The 14,800-nt window shown below is 40.8% G+C and overlaps 1 protein-coding gene across 1 annotated transcript; it reads left to right on the forward strand.

Moving 5' to 3' along the window:
• Positions 1-12,970, forward strand: LOC308081212 (inter-alpha-trypsin inhibitor heavy chain H3-like). The gene is made up of 22 exons (XM_080423151.1): positions 1-132; positions 878-910; positions 1,272-1,295; positions 1,934-2,088; positions 2,288-2,392; positions 2,787-2,949; positions 3,050-3,160; positions 3,542-3,670; positions 3,935-4,051; positions 4,734-4,902; positions 5,536-5,661; positions 6,429-6,610; positions 7,370-7,564; positions 8,763-8,902; positions 9,053-9,213; positions 9,326-9,352; positions 9,449-9,508; positions 10,119-10,232; positions 10,447-10,648; positions 11,351-11,523; positions 12,311-12,425; positions 12,578-12,970. Exons 1-22 carry the CDS (start codon positions 25-27, stop codon positions 12,714-12,716), a joined length of 2,748 nt encoding a protein of 915 aa, XP_080279277.1. The 5' UTR covers positions 1-24; the 3' UTR covers positions 12,717-12,970.
• Positions 12,971-14,800: the final 1,830 nt, after the last annotated feature.

Consider the following 14,800-nt stretch of genomic DNA (forward strand, 5'->3'; position numbering starts at 1 on the left):
GTGAGTGTTTGGTGGAGTTTAGTCATGTCTAGGTTGAGGAGTGTTGTGCTGCTGTGGGGCTGTGTCTGCCTCTGGCTTCTCAGCGAGGCCCAAGGAGCTTTGGTTATCTCCCGCCATGGCGCTGCCATCCAGGTAACATCACTGCTTCTGTTTCTGCTTCTGTTTTTGTAGTTGAATTTATAATAATAATAATAACCAGACCTTACTTATAAAGCCATTTTCATTGAATGATAAACGGAACAGAATAATTTAAATGCAAACTAAAATTGCAGTTCAGTACTCAGTTCAGTTTTCAGTCATCGCGTGGCTCTTTTTTAAGATCTCAGTGCTGCTTTGCCTTTAGTCCTCTTTACTGTAGATATATGCAATATCTGCCCTCAATACAACAACAAAAAGCATTTTTTTTGTCATATTGAGGGCAGATATTGCATATATCTACAGTGAATTACAAGAAATAAGGTTGATTTTTGGATGTCATTGGATCTTTAATGGCCCGCATGTGTTCCATGTAGGGATGGGAATCAAGAACCAGAATTGTTAGCGAATCTGAATCGTTAACTCTGAGAATCAACACTTCTGAGCTCATCGATTATTATTTTTAAATCAATGTCGGCATATTTTTCTGACAGTTGTATCATTGAAAAACAATGATGTCATGTGTCTACGCTGCTGAAAAGCAAAAGATATGGAGCATTATAATTTATTTCAATATACTTTAATCTTTTAAGCATGCCTTCTCGGCTAGCTGTTTCTCTGTGTATGCGTGAATAGAGTGTGTGAGTGTGTTGCATGGGTTTGCAGGATACATTTTGTTAATTGTGTTAATTCAATTTAATTGTAACATTGGTGTTAATATATCTCTGTATATGAATTCCAGGAGACGCAAGGTGCCCCCCCCAGGTTACTTAAGGTAGCTGCAATGAAATTATTTCCACACACAAATTCCATAATTTCCCTGCTGCTAACATTACTTTGAAGTTCACATCACTTTGAGAAAGCCTGACAACTAATTTGCAACCAATTTAATTCAGAGTTGAAAACTTTTAACATCATAGACTATCGCATAATTTCACTGTTTACTCTGAAATGAGAAGTTTGGTACAACAAAAGAACTTAAATGTACCAAATATGGGATGATTCACAGAACTTACTTGAATAATTAACTGAAGATGTCTAAAAATTGGATGCTGTGCTTATCTGTATTTTCTTTTAACTTATACTGTATTTATCCATCACATTATGATGTGTCTCTCTTTATCTTTTTATTGCAGAAAAGAAGTACAAACAACGCAGAGGTAAGAAATAAATATCCCTTTCCTCAGTCTGGTGATGAAAGGAAAAACAGAACAGTCAGTAGAACACCAACGTGTCCTTTAGCCGGACTCTCCCAAATGAGCTCATTGCGCTGTACATGTGGAATAACTGACTTAATGTTGTTCATGTGAGCAAAAGGCTAATACTGTTTCTTTGAAACCAATAGAAGTAGTTAACTCCCTGTAGCGACTCATAATGTACGTAAGTAATAATTAAGTAAATAAGCCTTGCGGCCCTATTGCGGTACACCCCCTGACACTAGTATGTCACATGATGTACAGGTACACGGTACACCCCCTGGACATGACGCTAGTATGTCACACGATGCCCAGTAAATATACGTATATTGCTCCTATTGATGATTTCTTGTATGATATTGTGTGTCTTTATATGTCTTGATGACATTAATACATAGGACCACAATGGAACATTTTGTGTTATCCTTTTATCATTATTGTATAACTGTACCTCTGTACTTTTTGCAAACGGTTAATAAAGTATTCAATCAATCAACATTCCTGTTTGTGTGTGTGTGTGTGTGTGTGTGTGTGTGTGTGTGTGTGTGTGTGTGTGTGTGTGTGTCTCTCTCTCTCTCTCTCTCTCTCTCTCTCTCTCTCAGGTGGAGGTGTACAGTGTTACATTGGACTGTACTGTAGCATCTCGTTTTGCTCACACTGTCATGACCTCCAGTGCTGTGAACAATGCCAACTCCCCACAGGAAATCTTCTTTGAGGTGGAGCTGCCCAAGACCGCCTTCATCACCAACTTCAGCATGTCAGTGCCATCTCTCTGTCTCTTCTTAATGTGTGTGCATGTGTGTATGTGTGTGTGCGTGTGTGTGTGTGCGTGCGTGCGTGCGTGCGTGCGTGCGTGCGTGCGTGCGTGCGTGTGTCCCTGCATGGCTGCCTCTGTATCTCCCCGACCACATACAAAACCCTTGTGTGCTTTCTAACTTTTCTCATTTGCTTTTCAGGGAAATTGAGAGTGATATGTATGTTGGGGCGGTCAGGGAGAAGGAGAAAGCCAAGAAGCAGTACGAGGAAGCTGTCTCATCAGGACAGACTGCTGGACTGGTCAAGTAAGTCACTGGGAAAGTCACTTACTTAATCCTCTTCATCCCAGGTGAGACATTAGGCTTTGACGATCTGCCTCTTGTGCTGCATGCTGTGCCTCGCCCCATGTAAGGTTCATCTCCTTAAGCTCAGCTGTCAAGGTTGTACGTGGATATATATTTGTTGATAATCAGTTTTTAGATTAGGTGTTGTAATAGACTGTAAAACTGTCGGCCTGTGATAGCGGCATTATTAGAGTAATGGAGCTCAGGAGGCACGCTCCAATAATAATACTGTCTGATGCAGTAACATCAACTTGCATCACTCTCTCTCACACTCTGTTTTTCTGTGAGCGCGCTCATTGTCACTTGATTCCTGATATTTTGTTATTTATTCGTTTTGGTTTGTCTGTGTTCATAGGGCCTCTGGAAGAAAAATGGAGAAGTTCTCTGTGTCGGTGAACATTGCTGCCAATAGCAATGTGAAATTCATTCTGACCTATGAGGAGCTTCTTAACAGGAAACTAGGCCAGTATGAGATTCTGACCCGGGTCAAACCCAAGCAGCTTGTCCGCAACTTTCAGGTGGATCTCCTTGATAAAATACAGTATATATGTTCACATCCCACACTGCTTAAAGCAAGACCATCTCACTGTGTGTATGTTTGTGTCTAACTTTGCACAGATTGTGGTAGATATCTACGAGCCACAGGGTATTGCATATGTTGATGCCTATGGAACCTTCTTATCCAATGAGCTGCTCCCTCTGGTGGAGAAAACTGTCACAGACAAAAAGGTAGGGGGCTAATTGTCAAACCATCCTGAGGTTCTTTTTTGACAGCTCGTTTCATTCATCTTTTAAATTCAGCTTTGTTTATCTTCTACCCTACCCTATTGTATAACATATTAAATTAACATCAAGTCTCCTTCAATAAATCCAAGGCACTTTTTGTAGTAAAACATTAATTAGTAATGAGTGCACATCATTACTACCCCGATGAAGACCAGAGCAGGTCGCAACACGTAGGTTGCTCTCTGCCATGCAATGGCACAGATTTTCCAAAAAACGACTGTGTGCCTTGGCTTTGTTGAAGGAAACCACACACCTAAGCAGCACTTCTGTATTGTCTTCTAATCTATTAGACACTAAAGTGAATGTATTGTATCCCTCATTCAGGCACACATCTCATTCTCACCAACACTGGAGCAGCAGAGGAAGTGTCCAGGCTGTGATGGAACTCTGATCGATGGAGATTTTGTCATTAAGTACGACGTGAACCGGGCCACCGATCTAGGGGACATTCAGGTCAGCTGTCAACAAAGACAACAGTTTAACCTTAAAATCTGTCTGCAAACAATTGAATAGAGACTTGCATACTGTCTGTAGGTTGCAGCGTTCTTGGTCTGAAATGAAAATCCCTTAATGATTGAAAGGCATGTCCTGAAACTCTTACGCAGCATAGCGGTTGTCCAAAATGTAAATAATATAATAAAATATATAGTTGCTGCTAACTGTTTTGGTTTCCACCCGACAGAGACGATATATTCTGTTTGTCTTCCCCCCCTTTAGATTGTGAATGGATACTTCGTCCACTTCTTTGCACCTCCTGACTTGCCCAGAGTTCCAAAGAATGTGGTGTTTGTAATTGACATCAGCGTATCCATGCGAGGGAAGAAAATCAAACAGGTGAGAAGGTCTATGTGAGACGGTGAGTGTGTGAGAGAAAAAATGCGTGGAAATGTGTCTATTATGTGGGCTATTCTATGTATTGTACAATAAATCTCTACAAGATAATACCAGCACTCACGGAACTGTCCTTTAAGGCACTTTTATAAGTTGGCATGGTATACTGCAGAGCAGACAGAACAACGTACGCATTTCGGTGTCAAGCCTTCATCAGCGGTGTATGCTGCGGGCAACGGAAGTGTCCCATTTATAGTGTCCGTAGGGAAGACAACTTCCCCTGTCCGTGTAGATATCAACAACTTCCAACCAACTTGTACAAAAGGTGCAATACAAATTCATACAAAGCAAAATCCATTATACACATCAGAGTCCTTGAATATACATATAACATAAGCACATATAATCTCAGTCCGTTCGAATATAGGGGTACAGGTAGTAAATCACAAACATATTAAATCACTATACAAAATACCCTAATGCACATCTGACTGAGTCCTAAAAAAAAAGGGGGGGGGGGGGGGGGCGGTACGGTACCAATGTATACACTAGAGATGTATTGTAAAGTAACTTTTCCAGACAGTGCACCCCGTAAGAAGAGTTGTGCTCGCACCCTTGATGTAAAGCTATTCTATGTACAGTACATGTCTATGCATGACCTCTGATCTTTTGTTACCCTGTGCAGACACGTGAGGCATTGCTGGCCATCCTCCAGGACCTGCATGAGGAAGACTACTTTGCAATCATCCTGTTTGATAATGAGGTTGATTTCTGGAAAGAATCTCTCACTAAGGCCAGCGAGGAAAATGTGGCCGAAGCCCTGACATTCGCCAGAGGAATACATGAACGTGGATGTAAGAATCACTGTCAGGGGACAAGAAGTGGCATTGATGTCACATGTATCAGAGGAGATACATGATTGTCTGTGCTCTCCCTAGGACCAACTGTAGGAGGGGTAACAGTGACAAAGGCACTAGAATATACACAGGGAATTGGCATAACGATTAAACTAGATAGACCTATATTGATCCCGCGGGGGAAAGTCAGTCGCCAAGAGGCAGCACAGCAGTTAGAGTTACAGATACAGAGTAAGGAAAGTACTGTGGGATACAGCAGTACAAAGGTAAGAAATAAAATGACACAAGCACCATCAATAAAGAACAACAGTATACAATAGTATACACCTATACAACTAGCCTACACTATGCAGAAAAAAAAACCACAAGGTTACTTTGTCATCACAGCATCCCGCCCAAAGCACAACCCAGTATGTAAGCAAAAGGTATACACACAATTTACCGAATTAATTTGAATATCATTGTACACTGTTGACAGTGTGTGTGTGTGTGTGTGTGTGTGTGTGTGTGTGTGTGTGTGTGTGTGTGTGTGTGTGTGTGTGTGTGTGTGTGTGTGTGTGTGTGTGTGTGTGTGTGTGTGTGTGTGTGTGTGTGTGTGTGTGTGTGTGCGCGCGTGTGTTCCCCTTCCAGGGACCAATATCAACGATGCAGCATTAGCTGCTGTAAACATGCTGGTGACAGACAGGCAAGACAACAGGCTCCCAGAAAGGAGTTTTGACATGATCCTCTTCATGACTGATGGAATGCCAAGTGGCGGTAAGCTCAACTCTTGAAATAGAGCATCGCAGTTCCCGCCCACTTCCTGGTGCCGGCAGGAAAAACTCAATGCATTTTTCCCATTTCCAAAAATATTTATATCAATTAATTTAAGCCTAGAATCAAGCCATCCAGGGTCCTGGTGAATCATGACCATAAAACGTTTTTTTCTGTGTTTTTTTTATTTTATATTTAATTATATGATATACTATATTTAATAAATACCCTTTGTTTTGCCGTTTAAAAAAAAATAATCACAGAATCAAACGTTTTATGGTCATGATTCACCAGGACCCTGGGTGGCTTGATTCTAGGCTTAAATTAATTGATATAAATATTTTTGGAAATGTCAATGGGAAAAATGAATTGAGTATTTTGCGGTGGAACCCGGAAGACCGTAATTCTACAAAATGCCTTCTAAACCAGAAGACATCTTGAAAGTATTGGACATTTTTGAATATTTGGATCATTTTTTAACACAAATCTTCTCTTCTGGGGGTCCCTGGCACATAACATTTTCAGATGGGGGTCCGTGGCCAAATACATATCAGTTTGGGGGGTCCTTGGCATGAAAAAGTTTGAGAAGCACTGATGTAGGCTATTGCTTACGTGTTAAATTGACCATAATCTGCAAATGTGTGCGAGCTACCCTCCTGTAATGCATTGTGGAAGATGTTTGTGGTGCTGTCGGTGGAAGGGTGGAAGGGATCACATGTCCATATTTGTGTTTGTTATATTGTATGTATGTGTGCATTATGGACATGCAGGAATTACCGACCTCCCAACAATCCAAGAAAACGTCCGTGAAGCTATAGACGGGAAAATGTCTCTCTTCTGTCTGGGATTTGGAAATGATGTGGATTACTCCTTTCTGGATGTGATGGCCAAAGAAAACAAGGGACTGGCCCGCAGAATCTATGAGGCCTCAGATGCAACCGCCCAACTCCAGGTGCAGTAAGGGAGTGTGGGGGGTGATATAGCAGTGGTACTCACTTTTTTCGTGTTGCGAGGCGTTGTGAGCTTGTAGTTCAGCTATTTTCACAACATTTATCTGTGGAACTAAATGTAATGCCTCAACTCCTGTAATTCCAAGTGCTGGTCAGGGTGGGGGGTCCCCAGTTCAAATATGATTATTTTGGGGGGTCACAGCCCGGAAAGGTTGAGAACCACTGTGATATAGGATTTATGTTAGGACATCGTATACTGTAGGCCTATGTGATATTACACAGCCAATCATGTCAGTCATTTGCAGAAGGCAACAACACAACATACAGTCAGGTGCAGCATTCTGGATGAATACTAATGAGAAATTAAATCACACGCTTGTGCGCACACAGAGATTCCATGCATTCATAGCTTGAGGACTTTTAGGGCTTTTTAAGTCCGACCATACTTGTTCAGTCCCTAAACTCTGCAACGATCACCCATAGGAGATCAGACTCGTGACCTCTGTGGCGTCTAATCAATCAATCTTAAAATCACACTTTTACAGAATCCGTATTTTATTGCTCCTATGTTTCATTATGCTTTTAACTAACGACTACTTTTACTGTTTTTAGCTTTTAATTCATCTTTTGTGTACTTTTTGCCATTTTAGTTTTTTATGTACTTTTAATTTCCATTAGAAAATGTAATGTAAATAATGCTTCTTCTTCTTCTATTGTTATTATTATTATGAGTATTATTATTATGATTTTATTTCCCCCAGGGTTTCTATGAGGAGGTGGCCAGTACTCTACTCTTAGAGGTGGACATGCGTTACCCCGACAACAGCGTGGACCATCTGACCAACCACCACTTCAATCAGCTGTTCAACGGCTCAGAGATTGTGGTGGCTGGACGACTGAGTGACAATGAGAACTTCCTGGTGGAGAACTTTATGGTGGAAGTGTTCGCCAAGGGGGTGAGAGAGACAGAGGAGTGCTGTAGTCTCTTATACTTTAGCTGAAAAAAGCATCGCTTATCCATTTCTTTTTTGTTTTTGTTTTTCCTGTCAGTTTTTGCCCTTTTCTCCCAGGTCATTATGGCTATTATTGCCTGATTTCAACACACACTTGTGTAATCTTGTAAATGCTGACTCCTACTGGTTGGTCCCGAGGGATGATATTGAAATCAAATGCCTCCTCCTCCAATAGGAAAATACTTATACAAATGATTTTAAGCCTGGAACCAAGCCATCCAGAATCCTGGTGAATCATAATCCTTAAAATTTTGAATATTTACTTATTTCAAATATTTTTGAAACATTTTAACCCAAAATATTTTCAGATGAGGTTCCGTGGACAAATACATATTAATCTGGGGGTCCTTGACATGAAAAAACAACATTAGGAAGGAAGCCTACAACTACACTTTAGAAACAAACCAAAAAAACCCGCAACTACCAATATTTACAAGTGACTTTACAGAAAAACAAGCTCAAAGTCTCTTAAACGGGAAACACCTTGATATGGGGCTCCCCACCAAGTCCCCAGAACCACAGCGTATTAGTGAAGCTGCCGCCGCCTGGTGTTCAAATCTTCCGCATTCAAAAGGCTACTGTCCGTGCTTCTACCGTTTGATACCCTAGTGCGCCTGCTCGGTGCTCAAGTCTTCCACATTTTGTGCGGAAGAAGAGGGTATTTACGGGTGCTTCATGCGCTGGTGAGCAACTTCATTGAAATGAATAGGTGGGGGCGGGGCCGTCCGTTCTCTAGATAATAACTCTATGCTCCCCACCCCTCCTACTCCCCTACCTAGTGGTAGGGGAGATTGGGGCTTCCCAAACTATAGTTCGGCGAGTCAGGACATCTGGAGGTGCACGGGTTCCAAGGAAAAGTTCTGGGACTGCCCTCCTGAAGCTCGGAATTATGTCAATTTGTAGATATATCACCTCCCTTCCCATTACGCTTCATTCACCCATTTACTGTACTCCTACGACACCTAAATTTACTATTTTGCCATTTAGCAGATGCTCTTATCCAGAGCGACGTGAAATGGTAATGAGCAGAGTATACGCATGAACTCTAGTCAATAAACAACGAGGTAAATAGTCACTTTGGTACAATATACCATTATGTCTTAGAGTTAAAACGGCTGTTTCTTCTCTTCTCTTTCTCCAGTCTGAGGAAGACTTCCAGATACAGGGCATGGCGACCGCTGTAGATTGGAGCGTTATCTACCCAGAGAAGGAGTACATCTTTGGGGACTTCACAGAACGTATGTGGGCCTACATCACCATCCAACAGCTACTGGAGCAGAGGTCTGTTTGAATCCTCTCAAGCTACTGTAGTTGCTTCCGTCTGTCAGGACCTTGAGGCTCTTCAGTTTCTTGGAATGTAGGAAGTCTATGGTCAATACTGTTTGAATAAACAGTAACCGTCAAATTTGTTTCAATTTATTTTTGTTCCAGTAAGACTGGTACTGCAAAGGAAAAAAGCAATGCCACAGCCAAGGCTCTGGAAATGTCCTTGCTGTACAATTTTGTCACTCCGCTGACCTCCATGGTGGTCACCAAGCCTCGGTCTGAGGATGGCGAGACCGGTTCCCTCATCGCTGACAAACTGACTGAGGGTAGGAATGGGAAGAAAACTAAAGTGTAATACACAGTAACACACTATTGAAGCTGCTGAATCCCTACGTTGTCATCTTCTTGCCTAATAGCTTTTCACTATTATTTTTACAGAGCAACGACAAAGGGCAGAGAGACTAAGTAAAACATTCAATTTACACCCAACAGAATAAGAACGGTTTCTGCTTTCGACGTATACATTTAAAAAAATCTGATTGTCATTTTGTGTCTAACCAGGTATATCAACAACATCATATCAACGAAGCCTTTCAGCAGATCCACCTTCTTCATACTTAGGTAAATACCCAAGTGTTAGCCAGTGATGGAAGAAGTACTCACATTTGTTACTTAAGTAAACGTATCAATACAGCAATGTAAGTAGTAAGAAGTACTCTGTTACAAGTAAAAGTCCGTTATTCAGATTTTATTTGAGTAAAAGTATAAAAGTATGGGCATCAAAATATACTTAAAGTACCAAAAGTAAAAGTACTCATTATGCAGAATGTCCCATTTCATAAGTAATATGTATACAAATCATTTGAAAATAGCAGATCACAATGCGTCGCAAAGTGAGCTTGTAGATCGGCTATTTTCAAATAGCCAAAGTATATATAGGGCTGAAGTGGTTAATGTAGTAACTAGTAACTAACGTTTCCAAATAATTGTAGTGGAGTAAAAAGTACAATATTTCCCTCTGAGATGTAAGCTAGTAGAGGTAAAAGTATTGAAAATTGGAAATACTCCAGTAAAGTAAAGAAAGGCCTCAAATTTGTACTTAAGTACAGTACTTGAGTATGTACTTAGTTACTTTACACCACTGGTGTTAGCATATAACTCAGCTTCAGATATTGGCAGCTGACTTTGAGTGTTCAATGTTAACTGTGCCTCTCCTTATATATCATTTCAGTGGATGGAGATCCTCATTTCATAATAGAGCTTCCAAAGAGAGATGATTCACTGTGCTTCAATATCAACGACGCACCAGGCACCATCTTCAACCTGGTTAGAGACACAACCACAGGTGATTAAAACACTGCATTGGACACTGAACAACATCTGATTATTATTCTGACATCCATTTCTGTTTTAGGCTTCACAATTTGAACACAATATTGACCTAGATCTGAATATATCGCAAGATTTGAATAGAGTTGTACGTTGTGAAAGTTTACGTTTGGGGACTCTTTAATTGTATATAGTTTTCAGTGTGTCTGAATCCAATTTTGCTTCCGTAGGTATTTTAGTCAACGGTCAGACTATTGGAGATAAGAAAGTTGCTCCCGATGGTAAAATCAATACCTACTTTGGACGTTTCGGCATCCTTCACAAGACCCTCGGGGTGAGACTGCAGGTGACCACTGAAGAAATCTCACTGTTACAAGAGGGCAAACGAATCAAGTTCCTGTGGTCTGATACAGCTGCCCTCAAAGGACCCAAGTAAGTTATTGGTTTTGAGAGTATCTTCTCACTCAGTGACGGGACAATGCAAGTACAAATAACAATATGATATTCATTCCGGGAACGCATACTGTGTCATTTTAGATTTTTTTTTGCTATAACCATTATTTTATAGTTTGGGCTACGGAAAAATTGTTTGTGCAAATCTTTGAATATATATGTTTTTTAAAAACATTTTTAACTCAAATCTTTCCTTCTGGGGATTCTACAAATGTCTTCTAAATCCTAACAGCTTTTTGAAAAATTTTGCTGTAATATCAGTGATTCTCAAACTTTTTTCATGTCAACGACCACCCAAAATGAATGTATTTGTTCGCGGACCCCCCCATCTCAAAACATTTTGTTCCAGGGACCCCCCAGAAGCAAAGATTTGAGTAAAAAATGTATATATATATTCAAAGATTTGCACAGATTTTCACGATTTTCTTTTTACAAATATTTTTGAATAGCCCAAAGAAATCTAAAGTGACACAGATGCGTTCCCGGGTTGAATGGGTTATAGTCAAGGCTGAATCCCAGCCGCCCACCCTTCCAGAGTACACCTGCAGTATCACCACTCCCTTCTCCCCTGCCTCCCTCCCCTCTCCATTGTCTCTTCCATCCTCCCTCGCCCCTTCCTCCTCCCACGCTCTTCTCACAACCTTTGTTATCTCTGCCCTGGCACCTCCTTTCCACCACCAGTATGGATCTTCTGTTGACCAAAGACTACAGCCTGATGGTCAGTCTAAAAGATTCAGTGACGTTTGTGGTCCTGCTACACCGGGTCCGGAAGAGCCACCCATACCACCAAAGCTACCTGGGCTTCTACACCCTGGACAGCCATCTTCTGTCCCCATCTGTTCACGGCCTGCTAGGTACAGAACCACACCACTGTTTGAGTATATTATACATGGTTATGATAAATTATTGAATTAAGTAGGCTCTTTGGATGCTTAAATTGTTTACATTGTGCAATAGTCTAGGGTTAGCGTGTTAATGTCTTTTAAGTGCATGCCAATAGGAACTAAACCAGAAGGCCAGAATGATTCTACGTTGGAAAAGCAAAAGTTTATTTACAATGGTGGGCTGTCCATGCATGCACCTCATAGGCACTCAAATCAAAACTACAGACCTCTCAAAACAAACTAGTCAGACTAGACCTCACACCTAGGACTAACCCCTGCTCATTATGGGATGGCTCAGGGTAGAGGACAGAGTACAGCAACTAGCATTGGGCCTGGTCTACAAGATACTCAAGGGACCAGTGCCTATGTACCTGTCAAACTACTTCAAAAGAGTGAGAACGCCCACGGGCACAGAGGGAGCTCCACTGATCTCTTTCCCCCCAGATTTGGCACAAACATGGGGGATGAATTCATTGTACTATTTTGCCCCCAAAATGTGGAATACCCTACCACCAGGTGGCACCAGCCATCAAAAAGTGCGATTCCCTGCCCTCCTTCAAAACCACCATAAAAGAGAACCTGCCTGCAATTTCCAACTGGACCAACTGGACAGTCTTCTAGGTTGCCAAAATAAATTACCCCCCGCAGTTTTTTCTGTAAATATACTTTTTATTGCTCCTAGTATTGATGAGTTATTGAATAGTATTGTGTCTTTATATGTCTTGATGAATTCAATCAATCAATCAATGTCGTCCAGGTCAGTTTTACCATGGGGTTGAGTTTGAGGTGGGAGAGCTGCGTCCCGGAGAGGACGGTCCTGAGAAACCTGATGCCACCATGTTTGTGAAGGGACAGGAGCTCACTGTGACCAGGTACACATACATGCCAGTCTCTTCCTATAGGCTGAATGAATATGAATAATAGTGCTGTGGTATAGGTAAAACTGTGCGTTTGTCTTTGCTGCAATGTACCGTTTTTCATATATTTGAGTCAATATAATGTCTCTTTCTCCATTGGTCCACAGAGGCTGGCAGAAGGACTATAGGAATGATGTGAAGAATGGAGTAAATATTCCCTGCTGGTTCGTTCATAGTAATGGAACAGGCCTCATAGATGGAGATGCCTCAGAGTACATAGTGTCTGGCCTGTTTAACACTTACTGATAATAATAATATACTATACTGATAATAAGCAATAGTGGCAATGACAGGACTCACCGGGTTCCACATTTAATGTTCATGAATATAAATTTAAACACTCCTAAACTGTAATTGTAATTGTACACCATCATCACAATGTTTCTTCAAAGCCTTGCAGTGACATGAATGTAAAGTGTGTTATTAGTTTAAACTGTATATTATAATTTTTTTAAGGGGATGGTTGGAGTCTGGTGATACCAAATAAAAATGCCAGTCACAAAAAAGCTGTGTAATTATTGTTTTATTGTCTGCAGTCTGCACATTAAAGCTTTATTATGCAATTGTATTTAGTGAATAACATTTTATTTTTCCAAATCTGTATGATAGAGTATGTTAATACAATATAACTCAGTGGTTCCCAAACTTTTTAGCTCGAGACCCAAAAGAGAAATGTGTACCCTGGGTTTGTGGAGAAATGTGGACCACCTAGTTTGGGTCCCACAGGACCCACACTAGTGAAAGTAGCCGATCGATCTGTTATTTTCACTACTTCTTAAAAGCATTTCTTTTTTTTTTTATTATTATTATTATTTTATGGAATTCTTTTGAAAACCATTTGAATTTTAAACCAAAGAATAAAGGGGTATGTACTTGTGACCCATAAAAATGGACGATCTACAAGCTCACAACGCATCAGATCGTGGTGCACTAAATATCTTCGCTGAAAATAGCCGATATATGAGCTCACAACACGTCGCAGCTATTTTCAGCGAAAGATTATCACAGAATACAGATACTGGGGTTCAAGTGGTTAACCTGATAATTTAACCACCTCAGGCAGGCAGTGTTCATGCCTTGTTCAACAGTTTGAGGGTACTAGCCAGGTAGAAACTGTTCAGCTTGAACCTGAAAGTAGAATGGAATGGAGAGAAAATGTCCCACCCCCTGTATGAATGAATGAATTAATTAATGAATTGTAAACAGGGCCGGACTTACCGTTGGACTAGGGTGGGCTGCAGCCCACGGGCCCCCAACTGGGGGGGCCTCAAAAAAATAAATTAAAAATAATAATAATATATATATATATTATTTTTTTGTTTGTTTTTATGATCAAATTGATATGTATACTACTCCACTTCAAGGAGTACATTTTTTTGGACCGAAATAACCGAATTAAAAAGAAAAACAAGGCGCGCGCGCCTCGAAAATTACTCTAGCCCACGGGCCTCAACTCCTATAAATCCTGGCCTGATTGTAAAGCGCTTTGAGTAAGTTTGAGTACTTAGAAAAGCGCCATAAAAATGCAATTCATTATCATTATTATTATTATAAAAGAGAGCTAGAAAAGTGCGTGCCACATGTCTCCGCCAGGCCAGGTTGCCTACCCAGGGCCAACAAATCTTAGAAGGCAGTGACTCATAGCCAATTGGAATGGGATCTGAAAAATCTGACCCATTCATCACATGATGCCAAATGGCAGAAAAAGCATCTGGCACAAATGGCTTTCTAGTGTCTTGTGATATGCTTTTTGCCAAATCATTGGCAACACACAAATGTAATGAACATTAATATTTAAAAAAGAAAAAAAAGTCAAGGTATTTTATTTGATCTATTTAGTAAAAAAATTGGAGTACTTCTTCCACCACTGCTCCCAGATCAGTAGATGGCAGTAATACGATACGCCTCCCTCCTCCAACTCTATGATGATGTGTCTCGAATTATTACCACAGAAGAAGAACGCTGCGGACAGTAGAAGAAGAAGAAGAAGGACATTCCGACACGACACACCGTAAGGTGGGTTCATTCTTTTAAACATCATTTTAACGGTTCACATGTAAACACGGGGAAACAATAGTGAGCACAACACGTATTAGTGTGTGTGTGTGTGTGTGTGTTGCAGCAGCAGCATCACTGCGTCATTCTGCGCCCCCCCCCCACAAAGAAAGCAGCGCCTGGAACCAGTGTTGCCATGTCGGCTTATTATACGCGGGGCTTCTTTTTCTGTAAAGTTGCTTGTTAGTTGCAGGTTGCAGGTTTTTGGGGGCTTGTTTCTAAAGTATACTTGCTTATTTAGGCTTGCTTCCAAAATGTTAAATTATTATTTAAGT

The sequence above is a fragment of the Gymnoscopelus braueri genome, assembly GCF_963280865.1.
Source record: "Gymnoscopelus braueri genome assembly, chromosome: 3".
Lineage (NCBI taxonomy): Eukaryota > Metazoa > Chordata > Actinopteri > Myctophiformes > Myctophidae > Gymnoscopelus > Gymnoscopelus braueri.